Source organism: Microtus oregoni, unplaced genomic scaffold (genome assembly GCF_018167655.1).
Source record: "Microtus oregoni isolate MIOR12 unplaced genomic scaffold, Mior012 000061F_ref0000440, whole genome shotgun sequence".
Lineage (NCBI taxonomy): Eukaryota > Metazoa > Chordata > Mammalia > Rodentia > Cricetidae > Microtus > Microtus oregoni.
In genome coordinates this window covers 5,113,476-5,133,657 of record NW_024543871.1, presented here as the reverse complement: position 1 = coordinate 5,133,657, position 20,182 = coordinate 5,113,476, and the positions used below count along the sequence as shown (strand labels likewise).

General features: G+C 36.3%; 1 protein-coding gene across 1 annotated transcript in view; it reads left to right on the top strand.

The window, feature by feature from the left end:
* Tenm1 (teneurin transmembrane protein 1) overlaps positions 1–20,182 on the top strand; it is a 577,348-nt gene that overhangs the window by 421,938 nt on the left and 135,228 nt on the right. The window contains 2 exon segments of the mRNA XM_041639938.1: positions 173–319; positions 9,917–10,133. Coding sequence (XP_041495872.1) covers positions 173–319; positions 9,917–10,133 — 364 coding nt within the window.

Sequence of the window (20,182 nt, the reverse complement as noted above, 5' to 3'; positions counted from 1 at the left end):
TAACAAGTTCCCTGGGAAGGTGTTGCAAGTAAGCAAGCTCCTCTTGCATTTATTCAGCACCTCATCCGAACAGAGCCCAGATGATTAAATTCTTCCCTGTAGGCAGATACATCACTGTTGGCCAATCCCATTCTGAAATCTCTGCAATTGTTACCCTCTGCTGTCTTTTCAGATGGCTGTCCAGGGCTCTGCTTTGGAAATGGACGATGTACCCTGGATCAAAATGGTTGGCACTGTGTGTGCCAGGTTGGTTGGAGTGGGACAGGCTGCAATATTGTCATGGAAATGCTTTGTGGAGACAACTTGGACAATGATGGAGGTGAGTTACTTACAAAACATTCGTGTAAGAAAGCAAGAGACTTGCCTCTAGCACAGTAGTAACCAAGCTAAGAGGAAAAATTAAGAATCCTAAATACCAATAAGATTGAGGTGCATGGCATGATACTATTTTTAATTTCAATAATATTTTTAAAATATTGTTTATTGTTTATTTAAAATTACTCTGTCTGGGCAATGCTCCAAATGTTTTACATGTATAGTATCTCATTTAATTGTAATCATAAATAGATGCAGAGTGTGTCTCAAAAACTAATAAATAAAACGTCATGTTAAGTTCTTAAATACAAAGAATATTGTCTTGTGTCCTCTGAAAGTCATCAAGTATTGCTAAGAGGTAGAGACAAAAGAGGGAGCTCTAAATAATTAAGGACAAAGAAAATATTTCATTTTGTGTACATTAGCATCTGACAACTTAACATCATTATGATCTTTCCATTTGACATAACTTTTGTATTCTTTCTTGGCAAGAAAATATGAAATTAACAACAAATGCTTTCCTAATTACAGTACCTTGGGTTAAAATAAAGTAGATTATTAAATGTGGGGCCTATTTCCTATATTTGTGAGATGCATTTCTTATCATTTCCATCCCAATAAAGAGCTTAAATTCGTGAGAGAGCAGATAGGGTTTAGGCTTTCACCTGGTTGTAAAAGTTTCTCCTTTGGGTTGGGAAGCTAGTTCATTGGACAGAGCCATCTTCTCCCAACATCTGAAAAGCAAAGACAGGGAATCCTTGCACTCCCCCTTGCTAATCTAGCCCTAAGTGGTAGACTCTGGATTGGGTGAAAGACTCTGCCTCAATGAAGAAAGTGAAGAGTAATCAAGGCAGCCACCCAATGTCAGCTTTAGTCCTCCACACGTGTGCATAAACAAACACCCACATGCGTACCATACACATGCACACCATATACACAAACAGAAGCAAACGAAGCTTCTTTTTTTACATGTTATGGATGGGAAAACTAGAATTAATAGTAACAAGCATTAAGTACATCAAATGTGGTTATCAGTATTAAATGAGATAATTCAAGTAACTACATGAATTATAATGGAAGGACAACAGACACACACATACAGAGAGAATGGGGAAGTATACTCTTTTTTCCTAAAAAATACTAGTATATATATATATATATATATATATATATATATATATATATATAAAATTTGGGATACAGAATGAGTTTTTTACAATTAAATGGTATATAGATCAACTGCCTGGCTGAGTTTTATTATTCTCTAATACCCATCTCTACTTTCTTTGTTTTAGTTTCATTCTATGCATCCTTTCCAGAATGCCTTCTCTTCACTCACGTATCTCTGTCCACTATTTAAGTCTCAACTCAAGCCACATCTTCCATGAAGTCTCTGACTGTATGGTGCATATTATAAGCACCAGGGGAGGCTGAGGAAGCAGAAATCATACAGTCTTAATTATATATCTTCTGTTTCACTTGATATGCATCAGGCATGACACACGTGCCATATCTATTTGCCAGCTATAATTGATAACAACAGTAATTCACTTGTATGCAGAATTTACTATGAACCAGGCACTGTGCTGAGAATATTATGTGAGATATCTAATTTAACCTCTTCAGTGTAGTAACCTCAGTTGATGATATTTGCAAATTATAAAACTAGGCACAGGAAAATAAAGTTTATAGGAAGGAACTGAGAGATCTTGAGTGTAAGGCCAGGTGATACACCTTGTTCGTGCAATTGATAGAGATTTACTATCTGATGTGTTCATTGAAGGGCTCACAAAATATGTTCACAGCCTATGCATTTGTAATTTCTGGACCAATTAAAGTCAAGCAAAATAAGTCTCCTGACTTTATCAAGTAATAAAAATAATGGAATATTTAATTATCAAGCCTCTTTATGTCTTCAAGGTCACACCAAGGGAGCCAAAAATGTTTAATGAATGGATCAATTAAACATTAATGAATTATTGAATTATCAGTTCTCAATGTCTGTGTATATGCGGTTGCAAAAAAAACATAGACGATTTTACTGAATGTGTATTGACCTCTGCGTATTCCTTAAAACTGTGTATCTATATGCAAATTGAAAATCAAAGGCCTGATAAGAGCTGAGCATAGCTTATAATTGTCTCCTTAGGGACTAAGGTTAGAAAGCTCCATGAGAGTTTCAATTACCATTTTTCTTTTAGTGGGACTAAGATAATATTGATGACAAATATAGATTGGCCTTTACATTAAGATAGAAAGAGAGATTGAATAACCACTAAAAGTGACTAAGATTTTAAACCCATAATTCTATTTCTAAATGTTTACAATGAATACATTCAAGGTCCTTCATTTGGTGATTTCAGCTTTCCAGATTCTCCAAAGGGCAGAATTCGTTTAGCTGACTATTATTAATGATTAGAATCGTTCTTTGTATATTTGTATGTGCTTTAATTAAATCAAAAAGTGTCTATTGAACATTCCTGAAAAAAGTAATACTAATTTCTATAATGCAATTCTTAAGAAACCTTCCAATCAAAGCCACAGGGCTTCCAAGCAATTGTTTCAAGAAGCTGCTACCTGATTATTCCATATTCCACCTGATACTTAAAACTTCTTGGGATTTTTTTCTTGCATCTTAATCACCATTGAATATTCATTAGAACCACTGATACATCCTGCAGTTTTGACTGTAGTATTGTAACTCTCAGTAAGTCATTGGGCTTCATTGAATATGTAAGTGACACAGCTTCCCTGTAAGCCAACTAAGAGGTCCTTGCAGAGTGAAAGCTGAGAACACATAACCTTTGGATTTTTTCCCTAACATTCAAAAAAAACCAGAAAGAAAGATCTCTTATTGTAAGTACTGATTACTATAAAAGTCACAACTCTGTGGAATACTGTGACCACAAGTATCCCTTTAAGCCCTTAGATTCCTGCATATATATGCAGGAAAAACAATGTCACGGGACCATCTATTGATTTGTTAGTCGTGTGTCTTTAATTGAAAACATGATCACCAACTTTTACAAGCCCAGGAGGAGTGGAATGAGCATTGTATTAGATTTATCCAAATAGCAAAAACAAATAGTGAATGGAACTATCATCAATAAAAAGTCTATTTCAAAGCTTTCATTTAAAAAAAAGCAGTTAAGAATAGACAGATCAACACAACCAACTAAAAGACAAGGAACATTCTTAGGTACAAATTTAAATTAAATCAGCACCAAAAAGTCTGTGTGAAGGAGCTGGAGACATAGCTCAATCAAGTGCTTGCCATACCTGCGTCCGATCACCAGTGCCCATGCAAAAGCTTAAAGGCCTAGAAATCTGTTGGGGAAGTAGAGAAAGGGCCATCCTTAGGACTTGCTAGCCAGCTAGCCAAGCCAAATTGCTCTATGAACTCCAGGTTCAATGACGGACCTTGTCTCAGAAAACAACAAAAAAAGAGGAGGCCCAATAAGATGACTCAGCACATAGTTTCTTGCCACAGAAGCCTGAGGACCTGCGTTCAATCTCCAAATGCCCAGAACCAATGTAAGGTGGAAGAAAGAGAACCAGGGCCACTAAGTTGTCCTCTGACCTCCACATTAACAGTGTAGCATGCATGTCCCTACACATACATCATATGTAGACAAGCATGCACAAATACATACACATGTATCATAAAACCAAAAAAAAAAAGGTTTAAGTCCTTAATATTGGCATTTATTTATTTATTTATAGGCAGTGTTCTCTCTGCATGTACACTTACGGGCCAGAAGAGGACATAAGATCTCATTGCAGATGGTTGTCAGCCATCATGTGGGTACTGGGAATTGAACTTAGGTTGTCTGGAAGAGCAGCCAGTGCTCTTTACCATTAAGCCAACTCTCCAACCCCTCAATGTTTTCTTTTTATTTATTTGTTTGTTTTTTGGAGCTCACAGAGATCCTCCTGCCTCTGCCTCCTGAGTGCTGCAATTAAAGGTGTGTGCCACCACCACCTGGCTCACTCTACTTTAAAGGAAAGGAAGTGGTATCTGAAATTGCAAAAAGATTGTGGCAGAATATTAAAAATATAGAAAAAGGATGTCTAATCACAACAGCCGCTTTTCTCAGGTTTTTAAAAAATTTCTCCATTTGTCCCAACTTCTCTGGGAGAAAGTGTTCTAGTGGTCTATGTTCATATTTGTTGGAAAAATCAGTTAGTTCATTGCCTAAAAGAGAATGATTTTCCAGGAATTGTTCTTCATAACAACTTACCATTAAAACTAGTAACTATTTACAAGGTCTTTTATAGTCATGTTTCTATTTTATAGAAAATATCACCACAGGTGAGTTATGAACACATACACACACATGGATCAATGAACTTCATGTTTTTACTATCGCCAGCATGCTTCTGTTTTTACTAAGTAATAAAAGACAAGGAGTCATGAGTTGACACCATTTGCTCTATTTAAGGGCCTCCCATTTTGTTTGACAATTTGGTTGTACACAAAAGATGCAATACCAAAGATATAGTCATAATAATTCTTTTTTTTTACTATTCCTCCCCATTTCTGAACAACTCATTAATTAAATGACCATTGTCTGGTTGTAAGAGCCTAGAGTGCATATGCTTCCAGATGGAATTGAAAGGAGGAAAATCTAAACTTATAACTGTAGTTTACAAGATTGGTGGCTGGGTCTAACCCACTACCTACTAAGGCAGCTATTTGATATCCATCTGTGTAGTTTACAGTGTTGAAATGGATATTACTTAAAATAAAATAATTTAATTAAGGTAATGTGTGAAAACCTCATTAACATATATTTAGGTGCATTAAGTGGTGTTTTGTTAATGTCTAGCTAAATTTACAGTTGTCCTAGAAGTAGGACAATTTTGAGCATTGACAGATCTTCTATTCTATCACCATGAAAAAGTTAAACTTCAATCCAGCCTCTATCCAAGTGATAACAAATCCTTAAATCAATAAAATTCAATGAATGTTGAGTTCCTGTCATATTAATATAGTGTCTACAAACTCACCATTGTATAGGGTCCAATCTATTCAGAGTTTGTTCCTAATTGAACACATTCCAATGAACTGATTTGCTGAACAGTATTAAGGCTATTTCAATAAGACTTGAGGCTGAACATTTTAAACTATGAATGTAAACCATTTGCACACACCTCTAAGACTCTACGCCTAGATGCTTTGTAGTCGTTATATTCCAGACCATGGCATAATAACAAGTAATATTTATCAGCTACTAGTTACAAACTAGACAATGTGAAAATTCTTAATATTTAACTTTCCAAATTTACTGGACTTCAAATGGCATAAAAAACAAAGTGATAATTTTAAAAATCTTGATTTTATTTGTACTTAAGATACTTTGACCATTATCAAAGCTACAAACATAGCTAACAGGTCAAAAGTCACCTTCTATATCTTTGTAGTTTTTAAGATCTACCATGTTATGAAATTTTGAGTCCATAATACCATATTATTGTATACATGAGACAGTTCATCATCTATAACTTTATAACATTGAATGAATGACTCCACATAACCCCATCTCACACCTTCTGGAAAATGTTCTTATGTCATTTACTTTTATAAGTTTGATTGCATTCTTCAAATAAGAGCAATCATGAAGTATTCATTCCTTCCTGCTAACTTCAGTATAATATTATCCAATCTATGTTCATACTACTCTGAAAGCATTCAATGTTGTATTTAGAATCATTACAACATATGAACCTTGCAACCCCTTATTGGAAGGCATTGTTACCCACAACTTATAGGAAAAGAACCTGAGAGTCCAGGAGTAGAATTGCTTAGTCCAGAGTCCAGATTGTAAGTGTCAAAGTATACTTAGGAATCAATGTTGTTTGAGGGTTTTTTTTTAACCTTAATTGATTCAAATGCTCTAAATACCTATATATAGTCAGGGACTTAGAAATCCTACAGACTCTGAGAATTCTGGTAATAGTCACTACTTAGATAGGGATATTAAACTAAGATTTCTAAACAGAACACAATATGTTAATATGACTCCCACATAATGTATAGCAATGGAATCACATTTAGCTTCTTTTCCTCTAATTGTAAAATGAATCTGAAAATATCTATGTAAAAATGTGCCGCAGAGGTTAGCTAAAATGATACATTTGGAAGCACCTAATACTTAAAAAATATTAACTAGTTCGCACAAAGTTGAAAATTATTTCGGAAACCCCACCAAACTTTAGCTGTCCATTTCTGCTAAAACAATAGTATGGGTATTGTGAGCAAGTTCATTCAAGATTTAGGCCACCATGAGTTTCTCCTATATTGCTCATATCTCCTTTTCTAGTCTCTTTTTCAGTCAAAGGCACACATCTGATAGGCAAACATTTACTACCGATTACTTGATCACATAGAAAAAACAGTATACTTGATTTTCATCAGCATGAATTGAGTCAATTTGAAATAGACCCAGATTGGTTAGAAAACCTAGGATCAATGAACACTATGTTTAGTCTCCCAAGACAATGTAACCTCTCTCTTTTTTTGCTCTCTTTTATTTTTATTCCATTAAAGAAAACATTTTCTGAAAATAAAATCAGCTAACATATGATATGTTCTTACCTGACACTCTGAGCTTGGCTGTCAGTAGGGTGCCACAGTTTCCTTTTCAGAACAATAAAAGAACTGTTAATAGCCAAAAGAAAAAAACACACACATCCAGTGTGACTGTCATTTGCACTTCTTTGTAACAGTCTAGACATACTGTTTGGGGTGTTATCCAATGTGATAATTGGTAAGTAGATTTTTACCCGTGTGCAGGGTTTGCCTGCAAATTATAATTCAGGGTTTCATGCCATTGCTGGCCTGCTTTTCTGTTACCTTTCAAAATTCAACAGTGTCTTGCTATTATTTTCAGAAAGAAAATCTCATAGGGTCAGCTCTATATATAATAGGCAATTACCAAATATAAGAGATTCCTTGAATTCTGCATCACATATCTAGATGAAAACATAATTCCCAGTTTTGAATTAGTTTAATGTTTAGTTTCAGAATCCAGTTTTGAAGATTACTATAACATTTGTATTTATTTAAAATCAGTTTATTTTCCATAATAAGACTGAATCACAGTTTATAGGATGAGGTCTGTCAACATTCAAAACTATTATTAGTGCATTTGTTAATACCAAATACAATACTAGGTGCTTCCATGTATATTATGCCAATAATTAAAAAAACACTATTCAATAAGAATGTAAGATAAAGATGAATTTGCATTTGACTCTCATAATTTTCATTGTCTGGAATATGGGACACCAATAGCAAACATTAGAAAACTCTTTTAATACATCTGATGTTGTTGCCAAGTTCTCTACACATTCAGATGTTGAATTCACAGAAGAGTAAAGAGATAATATGCTAAGAAGCAACTGAGAATGTCTTGTTAGAGAAAGAGGTAGTAATGTCATCTAAAATCCAGGGACTATCGGCTAATATATTTTTGCTAAACGATGAAAGAGGAAGGGGACTTGTTTTTGAAATGAAACCTTATGTAAACGTTAGTTATAAGTGTAAAAGAAATATGTTCACGGAGATACAGAAAGAAAGCATGGTCAAAAGTCGACTAAACAGGGAAAACAAGCAAAAAAAGCAAACTCCATTTTAAAACAAAGTACTATCTATGGTACAGGGAATTTGAAAAGGCCACATGTAGGGGAAAATATCTTTCTGGGTGCCCCAAGGCTACTCTTCCAAATTCCTCCTCTCTCAGTGTTGCTCACTTTCATTGCCCCCAGCTATGGTACATCCTCCTGTAGCTCAAATGGAGCATCTAAGTGAGGGAGGGGAGCAAGCAAAGTTGCTGCAGGAAACCAGTGCCTGTAACTCTTTTTTTACTCTCTCCCTTTTTTTTAAGTCGTTTAACATAACAACCATAGTTCTGCCTCCCTCCCCTCCTCCTGTTTCTCCCACCTTCTCCCTACCCCCTATCTACTCCTCAGAGAGGGTAAGGCCTTCCATTGGGAGTCTACTAAGCCTTGCATATCAAATTGAGAAACCACCAAGTCCCTCCCCACTGCATCAAGGCTGAGCAAGGTATCCCACCATAGCAAATGGACTCTACAAAAACATTTCGTACACCAAGGATAAATCCTGGTCCCACCGCCAAAGGGCCCACAAACTGCCCTGTCACCCACAGGCAGAGGGCCTAGTTTGGTCCCTTGCAGGCTCCCCATCTATCTGTCCAGCTCGGATCAGCTGTCTCTGTGGGTTTCCCCTACACGATCTGTTTGTTCCCCCACCATTACCTCGTATAATCCCTCCTCCCTCCCTTCTACTGGACTCCAGGAGCACAGACCAGTGCTTGTAACTTTCATCATGAGTCTTAAGGAACCCCTGATCCACCTGAACGCCTCTGTTCCACTGCGAGCTAAGATTAGTGTCTTTATATTTACCCTTGTTAAACAACTCTATTAGAGCCACTTGCCTGCTCTAAGGACCTTGGAAGGACTTTAATTTTTTTGCTTATTGGATATGGAGTGAAGTGTCCATCTGCTCAGTTAATCACTGCAACCACATTTCTTTTTGTTGGTTTGAACTCTCTTAGAGTTCTTCTCATATTTCACTGGTATAAGTGTCAGGTGTTTAAACACCTATTTTATTCCACTAAATCCAGAATTCCTAGGGGGAAAGGGGTCGTTTTCTTTCATTACCTCCTAATCAACAAACAAAGCATTTTATACCTTTTACATTCTAAATAGTCAGCCCCCCCCCCCCCCGCCCTTCCATAAGTCTTGTGTCCTTCATGGCTACTTTTCCAAAGAGTGAAACTTTTCAATGGCTCTTTTTTTCCTTCATACAAGTGGATTCAGGAGTTCAAGGCAAACGATGAAGGCCCCAAAAGGGAGAGAAAGTGACTAAGTTGATAGATACTAGGTTTCGTAATAACTGCATAAATTCTCATTGCTTGTATAAATTCCTGAAATAAAATAAAAGGATAATTTGCTACTTTAGTAGGCTTCAGAATCACCAATATTAAGTGAGTGCAGTCTTGGGACAAAGAGAAATTCCAGTTCAGTGGGTAGAATTCAGGTATGTGGATACTTAACACTGCACATTTGAAAATCACTGTCCTACATACTTTATCACGACAAAAATCTCAACCTCTGTTTTAAGAATTATCAATAGACAGTCATGTTAAAATGATTTGTAAATGCAAATAAAGTCAGGTTGTCAAGTACTAGTTAATTGTGTATTCCCCGACAGAACTTTTTTTAAAAGACAAACATAGTTATCATTCCTACTGAGTGTTTTCATTGACGTATACCGAACTATACCTAACAGAATACGTTGACTGAAAGCTACATTGAAGTTATATATAGTCTCCAGTTAACAAGTACTAGAGAATTCCAAACTGGAAGATTCATGATCGAAATAGTTGGATTTCTCCAGATTGCCCTAAAAACTCTGTGAGTAGCAATTCCTGAGAAACGTGCAAATGTAACAGGCTCTAATCTCAAAACAAGACTGGTGAACATTACATTTACTGTCTTTCTCCATTTTGCATATTTTTGACTATATTGTTTTCCTGGAAGGGAAATACCACTATTGATTTGTTTTGTCTTCCAGATGGTTTGACTGATTGTGTGGACCCAGATTGCTGTCAACAAAGCAACTGTTATGTAAGCCCACTCTGTCAGGGCTCACCAGACCCTCTTGACCTCATTCAACAAAGCCAGCCCCTCTTCTCTCAGCACACTTCAAGACTCTTCTATGATCGAATCAAATTTCTTATTGGCAAGGACAGCACTCATGTCATCCCTCAAGAGGTCTCATTTGACAGCAGGTATATAGAAATTTATTTTGTCCTTACTAAAACTGTTCATGATTTTCCTTCAGAAAAAAAAAAAGAAAATTGTCTTCTAAGGATCTAGTGGTTTCTCATCCCTTCCCACAATAGTGCTATCTTCAGACTTCTGTTAAATGCCTACAGTGTTACCAATTTGTTTCTAATTGCCAACTGGTCAGATTCTATAACATAGAAGTTATAGCACATGTCTATGTCTCTATGAAAATGGGTATTTGATGACAAAACGGAAGGAAAATTTGCAAACTTACTATTTAACTTCTGGAATCTTTTTGAAAAATCTTGAATTTCAATAGCTAAATTTTAGATTCTGTTTCATGATGAAAAGTGTTACAAGGTCAAAGGGTTGACTGACTTAATATCTTAATGGGAAATTCAAAATGAGAAATATCTGTCTTCTCAGATAGCTCAAATGTACGAATTACCTTTAAAGATCTGACAAGGTCCAATCCATTTAAATCAATTCACTTATTTAAAGTATGATAACCACTGAATACCAATGAACAAATCCTTATTATTAATAACAAACTTTAATAGCTAGTGCTAGGTATAGGTGGTCTGTAATTTAAGATCTCAAAAATGTCCTCCTTGGAACAGGAGAGATGGTTAGGTGATTTAACAGCACTTATTGCTCTTTCAGATGATCCAAGTTCAGCTCCCAGAACCCACATGCTGCTTCACCACTATAGGTAACTCCAGTTTTTAGGAGATTCAACACCATTTTCTGACGTCTGCAGGCCCCTATATACACTTTGTGCACAAACATACACTCGGGCACACAATACATGCATACACACACACACACACACACACACACACACACATACAAATACCACAACCCAAAAGATTCAGTATTTCAACAATTTGAGACCAGTGACTATCTAAGAAAATTACTAGTCAATGTTAACTTTTACACAGTAAAAGGGGGGGGGGGGATAAAGGTGTATGTGGAAACTTTACTTAATTCCCTTCTCTTCAGTTGAATATTAGAACTCTCATTGAAGCCAAAATGCTTTTCTTTATTTTATTACTATGTCGTTCTGCCCTTTTGAGCTTTCAATATAACCCAAAACCAATGCCAATATATCTCAAGAAAGGGTTTTTCTTCAAGAGACTCTAGACAAAGTTTGTCTTCCCCCAAAAGATTCAGTAATCCCCTCTTCGAAACGTTCCATCTTTGAGATAGAAGTAATCAATGGAATTATTTAAATATTGAAGACTTACTTCTAGAACACAAAAGAACAGAAAAAAATGAAGGCAGTCATTACTTCCATATTCCTAGTTAAGGTAGAGGGACAGTCAACTCTAGCTTTCTTCATACTTTAGGAGAAATCAGTACCAAAGAAGGGAGGGATTGAGAGGAAAAAAATAACGTTCATGACTTGAGATGTGTTGAATAACATGTTGAATTCAATAAGGGAGAAAGTCAAGACCTGCAAGAGACAGCAGACAAGCCTTTGTGACCCAGAGCAGGGCACTTGAGCAATAAACTAGAAAAGTCAAGACAAACAAACCCCTGTGGTTCAGCTTCGTGCTTCAGCAGTGCTTGCTAGGCGCTCACACAGTGAAGAAAACTATTACTTTGGGTGGTTAATGCCCTTGTCCTCCTCCTGGTTTGATTGAGTTTTCCCATTCTTTTGTAAAATGCTCCAAGTTATCATTTGACTCTACAAGTTGCATTTAAATTCAAAACAATGGGGCTCCATCCAGAGGTCTCTGCTATTAGAGTCCTAGCTGTCAGGAAAGATGTCCAGGGAGAGTACAGACCCTGGATTTGAACCCATGCACACTCGTCCCGAAAGCCTGATCTTTACATCACTGCACTGAGCCACAGTGGCTTGAATAAAAAAAAACTGGAGCATGTGACTGTAGTGTAGCTCATGACTCTTACACAACCTTGACCGTAGACTAACTTCTCTCATATAAATAGAAGATATGTAGATGCCATAATTCATCAAATCACGTTTTTTGATATTTTTGTTTGTTTGTTTGTTTGTTTGTTTGTTTTTTTGCCTTTGCCACATAGCTGAGCGACATCTGGGTAGACAGGTAAAGAAAGGAAAAATTGGGAACTTGGGAGTGGGGGTGGGGTGGGGGTAAGGGGAGATGGGGAGAAAAAAGTGAGAAGGGGGATGGGGAGAGCTTGGGGGAATGGGACGATTGGGATGGAGGAAAGGTGGACATGGGAGCAGGGAAGTATATATCTTAATTAAGGAAGCCATTTTAGGATTGGCAAAAGACTTGACTCTAGAGGTGTACCCAGGTGTCCATGGAGATGTCCCCAGCTAGATCCTTGGGCAGCTGAGGAGAGGGAGCCTGAAATGGCCCTATCCTGTAGCCATACTGATGAATATCTTGCATATCACCATAGAACCTTCATCTGGCGATGGATGAAGCTAGAGACAGAGACCCACATTGAAGCACTGGACTGAGCTCCCAAGGTCCAAATGAGGAGCAGAAGGAGGGAGGACATGAGCAAGGAAATCAGTATTGCGAGGGGTGCGCCCTCCGGCTGATCTAATGAGAGTTTTTTTCTTTTTTCAATCTACTCCAAACATGACTACAAAGTAAACCACATAATCTACATGGCCTGTATTACTTATTACTTTTTAATAATGTAAATAGGTGAACAGAAGCATTATTGATCTTTAGTGTCTAAGCATTTAATCACTATTAATAATGTAGAAGGTTTTTATAAATATGTAAAAACAAGAGTACATTAAACTAAATGACAGCAGTAATTTGCAAAGCCAGACATTTCACTCACCATCGCTAATGGAGAATTGCATTTAAAAACAACATCTTACAAGGGTTACTGCAATCACTGACAGTAAGTCTGGCCAAACTCATTTATCTACTTAGTAACTATGAGAAGTTGATCCCCACATTACTCTTTGTCATGTGTCTTTATCAGATGTTGTTCAAAATTATGCCACGGATGCATTTTGTTTAGCCTGACATTTATGAAGAGACCAAATATAAAAGTTTGATTATAAAATTCTTCTAGAAAATTCACAAAGCTAAGCACTGCCAGGCACACAGTTACATCATAGGCGGTCTGGAGCTGAGGGACAGCGGTTCCTCAAGATGGGACATACAATGCCTGTCTAATGCATCGCTGTTTCCATCGTACCTAGGTCATTTACCAATTTTCTAGTGACATGTGTTTCTCTGTTGTCATTTGAGGTTTTCAACTCTGATCTATGGAATTTCTGTGGCTTTCCTTGAAAAGGTTTGATGACTATGTAGCTGGGGCTGATCACTTTCTCCAATTGTCTTTATATATTGGTTATCATTTTACCTAATTTATGAACTTTTATTTTGGCTTTAAAATAGAGAAAAGATAAAAATGAAACAGAAACCACCCAGTGGTAATGCACACTTTAATCCAAGCACTCAGATGATAGAGGCAGGCAGACCTCTGAGTTTAAGGCCAGCCTGGTCTACAGAGTGAGCTCCAGGACAGTGAAGGCATCACAGAGAAATCCTGTCTCAAAATGCCCAAAAAACAGAGAAAGATAAAAATCACATTAACAGAAGAAACAATATTCCTAACCATTAGTTTACTGAGTGGCTATGTATACTTCATGGCTAAACTAATATATACTTTTCCTTTAAGATTCAGCTAATAAACTCATATAAGAAGGGGTACCCTGATTTATGGTGTATTATGTACCACCAAACATGATGAGACTGTATTATTACATTTCTCACCTAGCATAATTTTCAAAAACAGTTTTAAAATCTGAATGTTTTGCCTAGAAGATACCTCAGCAGTTTAAAGCACTTGCAGTGTGAGCCTGGTGACCTGAATTTCATCTCTGACACCCATACAAAAATCCAGATGGAGTTACTTGTGTCTGTAATCCTAGCACATCTATGGCCAGAAGCTTGTATACACAGAATAGAAGCAGACTCTAGAGAAACCCTGACCCCCCAAAAAAGCAGAAAGAAGCAACATCCAAAATGTTGTCCTCTGACCTACATACATGTGCTGTGTCAAATGCTCCTACCTATCTATTTATAACATACACACACACACACACACGCAGCACACATGCATGCACACACTAAATAAATCTATAAAATGTTAAAAAATTAAAACTCTAAAATCTCACAGCAGTGCTGCTGAACATAACTATAGAGGCCTCTTATAATATCCACACGTAACTGAAAGGTTCTAGAACTGGGATCAAACTTAGTACATCACTAAGCACGTGATACTCATAATGAACTACAAAGCAAAATGAAGTTAAACAAGATGATAGGTTTCCTCTACTTCTGTTAATAGAGCAATGGCTGCATTGTTGTTTGTTTTTTAGTTCATACTGGGATGTATGTTAATGCATATTGTTATCTCCGATTTATAACATTCCTTAATCAAGTTCTACAAGGATAAGGGAAAAGTCAGATTTCCCCATTCCACATTTTGAATATCTATTGCTATCTGGCAAACGTCTTCAGGTAATGGATTAAAGTGTTTTCTTCTTATTATCTCACAGGTCTATGGGTTAGAAATTCAGATATGATATGGCCAAGATGCCTTTTCTCTGTTCCATTATGTGTGGGGCCTCAGAATGCATCAAATAGCTGGAGGTTGAAACAGTAGGACAACAATTGGGAATCTTTCTGTGTACCTTCAGAATTTCGATAAGCTATTTGAGTTTCCCGATAGCATGGTGAATAACCAGCTCTGTGCTTGTCACAATTCTTATATTGTGCCTCTGCCCTATAAGAATGAGTGTCCCAAAAGACAGAAATGGGAGATGCCAGTCTCTTAATGAATGGGCATAGAAATTTTCCAAATGTCATTTGTGTCATACGCTACTGGACAAAGCCATCAAATAGCTCACCCAGATTCAAAAGGGAGGGCATGGGTCCCACTTCTTGATGAGTGAAATATGAAAGAATATTTAACTTTTTTTATCTACCATGACATGTTCCCAGATCCTAACACATTGCCTCACATAAAGCAAGTTCAAAATTTAGCATTTCCTTGAGTGGTTTAGCTACAATGATTTTCCTTTTGAAACAGAATCTCACATAGCCAATGATGTCTCAAACTCCTGATGCCTTGGTCTGGACCTGGTGATTTCTGGCTTTAAATGTATACACCTCTATGCCTGACCTTGTTGCAGTGATCTTAAAATACAGGTGTTCTTTTCACATTTACCAATGAAATCAAACAATATTGGTTGCATAGAATGCACAGATATCATTAGGTACTTAAGTAAAACAATTCTCGAATGTAAAACCAGCCTAAAGGTAAGATTCCAAATCTCCAAACAACACAGAAGCAAAACTCATAAAAGATGATGTGATTATGTAGCAGTACTAAAGTAATCACTCATTTTTATCTTATAATGTCTTCCACCACTGTCACAACCTGCCAATAATTGACATCATTCATAACTGTGTACAAGCATCAATAATTCTTTCTACCTTCAGTGGGCTAGATAATCAAGATTTAGTGCCTAGAAAAAAGCTAGAAAATAAGGAACAACATCAAGTAGTTCAGAGGAATACTCCTGTTAACGTACTCATTTTAGCATGAATTATTTTCTTCTGACTCATTAGAAAACAAAAGAGGTACCCCAAAAGAATTTAACATCCTTAAACAGGAAATTCCTGCACTCTTCTTACCCAAGCTGTCTTCCTCTTTTACTGTATCCCATTCAATAATAAAAGCTCGATTAGTCATGATACCTGGTAATAGCCATAATTACTTACCATATCTTATTTAATAAAACATGCTTTTCTGCACTTGCTGAGCTGAAGATATATGCCATTTGAAATCCTATTAATGGCAAAACAAGTTATTGACTGAAGACTGAGGTTAAAGGAAGGTTGCAAGAAGATGAACACTGTAAGCAAAGTTGCCAGTGTGAAAGGAGACTGAAACCTAACAGTAATCACATATATACTCATTATTTTTAAGTATATGTTTTATGAAAACTAGTATTTTCAGAGTAATGTATGACTTCATTCTTCTTCAGAAGGAGATAACAAAGATATCACATTCCTCTGATATTCTTAATACAAAGCAATATCCTGATAATGATACATTTTTTAAGACCAGCAAAGCTTTGTGTTTACTCATTCCTTCTACATATATTTCTTCACAAACTCTTCTGCACCAAAAATTGTATAGATGGGCATAAACATAAATAAGACAGTCCTTTCAGTTACAGAGTTTGTACTTGAGAGGAAGAAGTAGTCAAATATCAAGATCTAGTCATTATACATTATATATGTGTAAATATATATAATCATGTTGTATTCCATAAATACACTAAAATACTATGTTCCATTTAAAATTAAGAAATAATGATCTGGGGATATAGATCCATGATAAAGTACTTTACTAGCATGTTACAATCCCCAGGTTTTATCCTTGCCTCTGCAAAAATGTATCAAATAAATATGTATTTACTTAAAATAATTATACATTGAAATAAGTTTGGTGAATCTGGAATATTAGGTTTTTCAATGAACCTATTGTTCATCAACTCAGTGCTCTCAAGTTCAAGTTATTTGATGGAGGAGACAGGTAACCTAGCTTGCTATAAGACAAGAGGTATCCTAGTAGATACAACAAAGTCATTAAACCATAACAGAAATGAGATTGACCAACAGGTTCTCAGCAATAACACATGATGGAAGTAATTGGTTCTGCTGAACACAAAGAATTGCTAAAACTGACATAGCCAAGCAATTATTGATGACTTATAAGAAAAATACAAAGAATATTTAGACAGACAATGGGTTACCTTTATACAAGCAGATCACCCTTTCTTGGTTAGGGCTCTAAATTTTACTGCAACTTAAAGTTTTTGTACTAAGTAAATAAATTCAAAGAAAAGAATCACTCATGAAAAAAATTCCATTTACCATAATAAAAAAATCCCACTAACTACACTTTGGAGTCATATTATCATGATAGATCCTACAATTTCTTTCAAGGTAACCCGAATATCTGAGGATTGATAACCATTTCAGTTGTGATTTATGAACATTACTACATTTACGTGGTTCATTTGTTCATCCGGTGATAGACACTCTTCTAGGCTCTAGGCTATAGAGGACAATATCTTTTCAAGCATGGCAAGTAACACAGGCCATAATAAAAAAGAAATTGAGGAAAGAACAAGTACTGTCAAGTGAGATTTAAGGGAAAAATTCAAAGACCAAGAATGATCACTTTTGACAGAGTGGTCCAGAGAAGCACCCCAAAGGAGCTAACACTAGAGCAGAGTCTTCACAGTGCATGTCTGTATGCCAGATGATTAGGACATGAAAATTTCTTACCACTTGGACTCTTATACAATAGATTTTTACACAAGCTGAGCCTGCTATTCACTTTTAGGTGTCGTTAAAGTAAGATTGTGTGACATTATGTGCAATGAGAAGTAAAACAAAACTATCTTAAAAAATTACTACCTAGTAGTTATTATACAAGGTTTTACTTATAAATGCTCAAGGGCCCTGCCCAGGAGTACACTGATAAAATCTGAATCCCTCAGGCAAACTGAATAGGCTTTACAGAAAGAAAATAAGCTGTAGCCCTTGACTAGTTCATCATTAATGAAGGAAAACTGTAGCCAGTCTTCATCAATTAGTTAAACTCAAAAGGAACTCAATGTGTAGCAAACATTTACTGATTTAGAATTATTTTTAAAAAAGAGAAATAAAGAAATTTAGTACTTTATAGGGTTTTTGATGAGATACATTGTTATTACAATATTCAAGCATCCATGTTACCAGTTTTAAGATTTCATATGTAACTAACTCCCAGAATTCCAAAATATAGTTATTTGTAATTTCACTGAAGTACAATTTTGAATCCATATGCCTCCTGCTTAACTTTCTAATGAATTACTTATGAAAGCACTCTATTTGTTAATGGCAAGTTTTCAGATATTTTTTATCTAGGAACATGAAAAGCATCAGACCGTGTATGCAAGTAGTGGTTGGTAAACACACACACAAAGCAACAATTACTGAACAAACTAGTAGGCTAAGAACACAGGTATTGGCATTCTCAAATTTATCACCTGTTCACCTCGTTTCTTTAAATAAAAAAGCACTATTGATGACCTCCCCACATCTGGGAAAGATCTGTCAATATGCTTGTGCTGGGGGGGTGTGGCTCCTTGTAATTGTGTCTTGACATCTTCCTTTTCCTGAGAAACCTCATTTGTTTATCTCCGATGCAGTTGTTGTCCTAAGTGGGAAGACGGGTTGTTGATGGTTGCTAATAAAGCACTTTGATCTCATTTGTGTGGAAGGTGTTACATGTGCGAAGGCAGGATCTCCTGATTTTCACAAAGAAAACACATGTTCACGACACATTTAAAAAATTATAAAGTGCTGAAGGTTCCCAGATTTATAGTGCTGACTAGCTACTGAAATCAGCAGTCAACACCTGGAAGTACCAAAAAGAAAAAAAAAGTGCAAGTTTCACTGCTTTGAGAGTGTTCTTGGACAAGAAAGAATGAAAAGAAATTGGGGGGAGTTTTCAAAATGGTATTTAACTGATTATTATGAAAATATAAATTCAAATGTTCTGAGATACGAATTTTTAATTATGAATATCAGTAACTCTCTACAACTCATCTAAACACAAAAAAAATATTTTATTTTATTTTAGCTGACTGATTAAAATTCAAAGGCTCAAATCTTTATTGCTATGTCCTAGCCAGACTATGTGCTTTTGGTTTCTCTCTAGCTGATTCAAGATGTCATTTTGTTGTTAAGAGAAATTAGGTGGAGTATGTCTGACATAGTACTTGCTTCATAGTAAGTGCTTAGTGTTTTATTTATATAAAATGCATATTTATTATCAGACAATATGAGCAAATAATTTGGAAAGCCCAACTCAAACAAGTCACCATTTTCCCGGGCAATACCATTGATCTAAAATCTCTGTGAGGTGGTAGGAAGGAAGACAAAGAAATGTGATGGCCATTTTACAAAGTTGCTAAATGAAGCCAAGAATAATTCTGTTTCTTAGGAAATTTGCAGTGGCAATTACAAGGAAGCCAGAGCTAGAGCATAGCCATGCCTATAGCTAGGCCATGCCGTCCTCACAGCAGAAAAAGAATCCATGCCCAGGAGATGCCCAACAAGAAGGGCCTGCCCTATGTTAATGACTCTCCATTATATGAAAGGCAGGTCCACAGAGAATGATAGAGAGGTTAATGAGGTTAACAAAGCCTCAGACGGCTGATTGCAAAGGTAGACCATTTGAGGAATGTTAGGATGATCAAAATGCAAGCAAAACAGAAACAAAAAAAATTAAAGTAAATGCACTTCAGACTATTCAAGACTTTCTGCAAGGGCTTACAGGACAAATATTTCAGGATTCAAATTCCAGACCAAAATAATCTTGTGTCTAAATGAAGCAAAGTGGCACTTACACAGTACTGAAAATGCAACCGCGTCATCAGTTTTCTTATTGCTTCAAAACACTTGATCTTTTTCCCATTACTTTGGGGATCGCAGGCATCCAAAGCAAGCCTACTTTTGACAAGCAATTACCAGGGCAGATGGGAAAATAGCCACCCTACCTCAGGGTGAGTGCCCCCATTTTGTTTTACTTGAAACATCACTAGCCATGAGGAAAATAATTCTGCTTAAAAAGCTATCTGCATTTTCCATCGTGACACCTTTCCCACTGCCATAGAATGTTGATGGACAATACTCCCAGCTGCTTTTAATGTTTCCCACTTGGAAAGTATTATTTATTTGGGCTAGGGAACAATGTACTAGGTGGAAGTCATCCTGCTCTATTTAAGCAAAAACTAATGAAATTTTCTTGGGCTCTCATATGAACATGCACTGCGCTCGCATTTTTGAACATGAGCATAGGTTTATGCTGCAGTATTAAGTGGTTTTGTCATGCTGTATTGACCTAGATAACATATCAAAAACATTGTGTATCCTCTTATTTATTTATTTATTTATTTATTAAAGATTTCTGTCTCTTCCCCGCCACCGCCTCCCATTTCCCTCCCCCTCCCCCAATC